Source organism: Dermacentor albipictus, chromosome 9 (genome assembly GCF_038994185.2).
Source record: "Dermacentor albipictus isolate Rhodes 1998 colony chromosome 9, USDA_Dalb.pri_finalv2, whole genome shotgun sequence".
NCBI classification, from domain to species: domain Eukaryota; kingdom Metazoa; phylum Arthropoda; class Arachnida; order Ixodida; family Ixodidae; genus Dermacentor; species Dermacentor albipictus.
Genome location: NC_091829.1, coordinates 81,316,952 through 81,322,412, shown reverse-complemented (window position 1 = coordinate 81,322,412; position 5,461 = coordinate 81,316,952). Strand labels below are relative to the sequence as shown.

At 50.3% G+C, this 5,461-nt stretch overlaps 1 protein-coding gene across 1 annotated transcript; it reads left to right on the top strand.

The window, feature by feature from the left end:
* The first annotated feature begins 212 nt into the window (after positions 1 to 212).
* On the top strand, positions 213 to 4,951 carry LOC135914992 (uncharacterized). The gene has a single exon (XM_065447924.2). It carries the CDS (start codon positions 225 to 227, stop codon positions 1,368 to 1,370), a length of 1,146 nt encoding a protein of 381 aa, XP_065303996.1. The 5' UTR covers positions 213 to 224; the 3' UTR covers positions 1,371 to 4,951.
* Positions 4,952 to 5,461: the final 510 nt, after the last annotated feature.

The window sequence follows — 5,461 nt, the reverse complement described above, 5'->3', positions numbered from 1 at the left end:
ACAGGGCAGCGACTACGCTCCCCGCGTTGGACGCGGTGAGCGTCGAGCAAAGCAGCGTTCGGCGCGCCAACGAAATGTGCGCCTGAGCAAGAGACGCACGCCTTAGAAACAGCTCGTTTCTAAGGCAACACCGCATTCACTAGAGGCGCTTTTGTACCGCTTTGAAGCATCGTACTCGTGGCTCAGTCATTCTGCTTCCGGCCACGGTCGTGAAAGGACGCAGGATGGCTGGCTCTTCGCGAGCTGTGATAACGGCCGATTCTGGCCGCGGAACATCGTTTTTGGACGCCCTGAAAGATTACAGGATTGTACTGCCGCCGCTGCCAACCGGAGAAGGACTGAAAACAATGGTTGTTCTTCACTGCGACACCGCTGGAAGGCCTTACAGGATAGAAGATTTCCGCCAGCCGATGAAAGAAGCCGGCGTCATTGAACAGGTGGGCGGTATCGGAGCGTACCAGATGTCGCACGTCTGGTTAATCAACTTCCGTAGTGAAGAAGCCAAGAAAAAGTTGCTCGACATCGGGCATATTGTTGTTAAAGGGAAGACTTGCGTTGTCTTTGACCCTGAAAGGCAGGAAGTGCGGCTGAAGGTGCATTGGTGTGCCTTCAACGTCAGCAACGAAACTCTGAGGCGGGCGTTCGCCGAGTACGGCGAAGTGAAAGAAGTTTCGAGCGATAGATGGAAGACCGGCGGGTTTGAAAACGCCGACTCGACTACTCGTGTTGTGCGGCTGGTTCTTCGAGAAGGTGCAAGCCTCGAGCGCATACCCCATCAGCTGCGTATCGGGAACGGTACAGTATTAGTCGTCGTGCCCGGGCGTGCGCCGATATGTCTCCGCTGCCGCAACACAGGCCACATTAGGCGGGACTGCAAGGTGCCCAAGTGCAGCGAGTGCCACGCCTTCGGGCATGAAGAGGCTGAATGCACGAAGTCATACGCCCGCGCCGCGACTCGAGGAACATTCAGCGATAATAGTGAGCTGCACATGGACGAGGATGAAGCTGAGCAAGCTGCCTCCAACCCAGTGGTCGAGAGCCCAACGGCCGCAGCGCTGAGCGATGAACAGGAAGGTGCCATGCCAGGGACTCGTGAGTTAGCGCCCAGCACCCCCAAGTCGGCAACCACGAGCATGGATACCAATTCACCGCAAGATATTCCACGCCCTTCTGAAAAAAGCAACGAGGAACCCATGGAGTCTGACCCTGCGGCTGCGAAACGACGCCACGACGATGTCAGTGCAATGAGCCAGGAGCAACGACTGCGTCTCCTAGGCCGTCAGTGGGGCGTAGGTGAAGGGAAAAAGCAGCGTGTCACCAGCGGGCAACGATCGTCGTCGCTTCCTCGCGACGACAACCCGAAGACCTAATAATGGAGGGACGGCACTACACGGCGCGGCGTTGTGCGCATGAAGGTAAGCGCCGTACTGGCGGCCTGGTCTTGCTTAACGATGGCGGCATTTGAAAGACACCTCGTAGTAGCCACGCTTAATGTCAGGGGTCTTTCATCCAGGAGGAGGCAAAATCAGCTGCTGAGACTCGTGACTGAGCAGGAATTGGATATTGTAGCGATACAAGAGACCAAAATCGAGAGTCAAGACCAGACCGACAGAATGGTGCTCTCGTTCAGTAGTCGGTATGATGTTTGCGTGTCTCATGCCGTGGGTACCTCGGCAGGTTGCATGCTGTTGATTCGCCAGTCTCTGGGAGCGATTGTGGAAAGAGTTGAGACTTGCGTTTTCGGTCGATGGATTGTCTGTGACATCACACTTGCTGGTGTGGAATTGCGTATTATCTGTATTTACGCACACACTAACACGGAAGAGAGGCGAAACCTTTTTGAGACAGTCGGCAACCATTGTGACACAGACCGTCTGCTTGTCTTACTTGGCGATTTTAACTGCGTAAGCATGGCACGCGACAAAACCAGTGCGACGCCCTACCGAGATGCGAGTACAGCCTGTTTAAGTGACATAATTGATCGCTGTCATCTAGAGGATGTTGGTGATTGTCTCGGATGTGGTTCTGGCGTTCGGTTTACCCATTACCAAGGAACGAGTCACGCGCGTCTGGATCGGGCGTACGTATCTGTTGAACTGATACCGTACTGCGGCGAATACAGCGTACAACCAGTGCCGTTCAGTGACCATTGTCTTGTTGTCTTCCATGTAGGTAAAAGAAAAGGAACGAAAAGCAAATTTGTGTGGGAAAACAGGAACCTAATGAGAAGCTTCTAAACGATGATATCTTCGTGGATCGCGTTACGTCGGCGATACACGAACTGCCAATGGCGGACAACCAACTTCTGGGAGCGAAGTGGGAAAGATTTAAGCAGGCAATGAAAATGATGGCAATTGAACGATCGTGCGCTATAAAGCAAAAGCAAAGGCTGCAGGAAAACACGCTGAGAGATGACCTAAAGTTTTTGATAATGCAAGAAGGAAAGCAGCCAGGCACTTGCACCGAAGAAATGCGCACCGTCAAGCAGAAACTAGAGGCAATAGATACGGAGCGATATCGAGGAGCGATCGTGAGGGCGAGGGCACAGCGGCTGATAGCGGGCGAAATGCCCACAAAACGTGCTTTCGGCTTGGAAAAAAGGCACGCCCGCAAGAATGACATACCAAAAATAGAGTGGAACGGTGTAATCTACGTAGACAAAGGAAATATAGAAAGGGCCTTTTATGAATACTACAGCGGGCTCTTTGGTTACACCAAAGTAAGAACCGAAGACTTCAAGACCCGTTTCCTCTCTTTATTGCCGCGGCTTAGTGATGATACGAAAGAGCGGCTAGAACTGCCCATTTCAACAGAAGAAGTGCGGAAAGCCATAGAAGACCTCAACCCGGGAAAGTCCCCAGGACCAGACGGGCTAGTAGCACCGCTTTATAAGGCATTCAAAGATGATTTAGCACCGGTTTTGGCTACACTGTTTAATGAGGCTTATGACAAGGATATGCTTCCTCCTTCATTTTTAACATCCCATACAATTTTAATACCAAAAAGCGAAGATGAAGCTAGACTGCGACAGGTTACCGCTTACCGACCCATATCCCTGAATAATGTAGACTACAAGATCTTCATGAAAATTCTGGCTAAAAGACTCCAAGCCGTGATGCAAGAATTAGTGGGACCACATCAGACCTGTGGTATCAAAGGTCGCACCATATATACCAACATACACACAGCCCGGTCCGTGCTCGAGTGTTGCGATGCTTTGCATGAAAGCATCGCAATGCTCCAGCTCGATTTAGAGAAAGCCTTCGACAGGGTGCCGCATGACCTCTTGTTCTCTGTTTTAGAGCACGTTAATGTTGGATCAGTCATCTGCCAAGGCGTAACCATGGCGTACAGAGGATGCACGACGCGGTTGTTAGTAAATAAGGGGGTGGGAGCGCGCATCCAAGTGCAACGCTCTGTGCGTCAGGGTTGCCCCCTGTCACCATTGCTTTTTTGTTTGTATACTGAACCTTTTTGTTTGAGCGTTATTGAAAGCAACAGCGTTCATGGTTTTCGTTTGCATGCGGCGGAGGTCCGCATTCTCGCGTATGCTGATGACATTGCCGTATTCTGTGCTGACTACGAAAGCGTTCGTGTTGTGGTTCAAATTGTGAAAGACTTTTGTTCTGTGAGCGGGAGTGCTGTGAACTGGGCTAAGTGTTTGGGGTTCTGGCACGGCGACTGGCCCTTAACCCCAACGAATTTCGCAAACATGACTTGGACAGCAACCCCAGTAAAATATTTAGGAGTGCCGCTGGAGAATTATCGCGACAGTGAGCCATATTGGAAATGCCAAGTTGCTGAAATGCGTGAGAAGGCCGGCAGGCTCAAAGGCTTCAGCTGGTCTATTTTCGCGCGTGCCACAATTTGTAACCTTTTTTTTTTAACCAAGCTGTGGTATGTCTTGCAAGCAATTCATTGTTCTCGCGTCAATGTGCAGAAGCTGCACCGTGTATTCGCGGTTTTTGTGTGGGGAAGCACTTGGGAGCGGACACGACGCACCAATCTGTTTCACCGCGTCCGCTCTGGAGGACTAGGTTTGGCCCATCTATATCTGCGCCAGTTGGTTAACCGATTTATGTTTTTTCGTGACACGAATGACCCCTTTTTGCGAACTGTGTGTCAGGTTAGGTTGGGCAGGGTTTTGCCAAATTTGGTTGTTAGTTCGGAGAGTATGCAAGGGAGCATTTTTGGCTTCCTTAAAGAGGTGTACATGGCATGTCGCGTCTTGCAAGTGCGATTTTCGTTTGAATATTTGTCAGTGGTGTCGCGAAAGAAACTTTATAAGGACCTGTGTGAGGTCTTTCTTCCGGTACCGTTGTACAGGTCGTTGTACTGTGCAGGTCCATGGCAGTCAGTTCTAAAACGTGTGAAAAGAATGACTGTACCAGGCGGAGTTAAAAGTTTCTTCTTTAAGCTCCATACGAACACTCTTGAAGTCAAGACGTATTTGGAAGCGAAGGGTTTCTTTGTGCCTTGGGGAAATCATTGTTTCATATGCCGGAAGCCGGAAACTATCGAACATGTTTTCTTAGATTGTTGGGAAGCCCTTTTCTTTTGGGACATTCTCCAACGCACGTTTAAAAAAGACTTACCGGTTGATGCTTTCGGAATTAGATTTCTGCCCGTCGAGAGTGAAGACGGGATTCCTTTTGACATGATTATGATATTGGGCCTGCACAGTATTTGGCGATCCAGGATGGCGGTCAGCCAGGCAGACATTGATGCCAGGCCCATAAGACAGTATTTTTGTGAATCTGTTAGCAGAGCTATTGAAGGATAAAAGATACAAGACCCAGTGCCTGAGTGGCTTCCAAGAATGGAAGCTTTGCTACACATGCGTGAATTTTAATCTCACCACGTAACCCCAAGTGAGGGTGACGTATTTTTAACATACGTGTTGTGTTCTTCGCGCGGACTGATTTTGTAAACTGACGTGTTGAAGTCGGCAATAAAAAAAAAAAAAAACTCGTGGCTCAGTGGTAGCGTCTCCGTCCCACACTCCGGAGACCCTGGTTCGATTCCCACCCAGCCCGTCTTGCAAGAGTTGAGCCAAAGCCACTTCTCCTCTGTCGTGACGTCACGGTGTCACGTGGTTTCAAGGCGACACCGCCGCGTCTGAGGAGCTGGGTTGAGCTCTCGTAATATGCTTCGCATAAAAACACGTACTATTTCTCGTCGTAGTACTTCACTCTCGCACATACTGAAGACGTGGTGTAGGCACCATCGTTTCGTCGCGGGAACGCCGCCTTAAATCTTTTTGCGCGGCCATGTAACGTTTTCGATAACTTTCGGCACGTTGACGACCTCACTGTGCCAACTCTTCATTGGTGAGGATCCATTTTAGCGTCATTCTTAAGCTTCAGTGCATGGCACCGCCGATTTACTCTTGCTCTTAGAAGTCCGCCACTCAACAGTTGTCTCGACGTGCTGCTGAGGAAGTTCCAGTAACTTAGGCTTG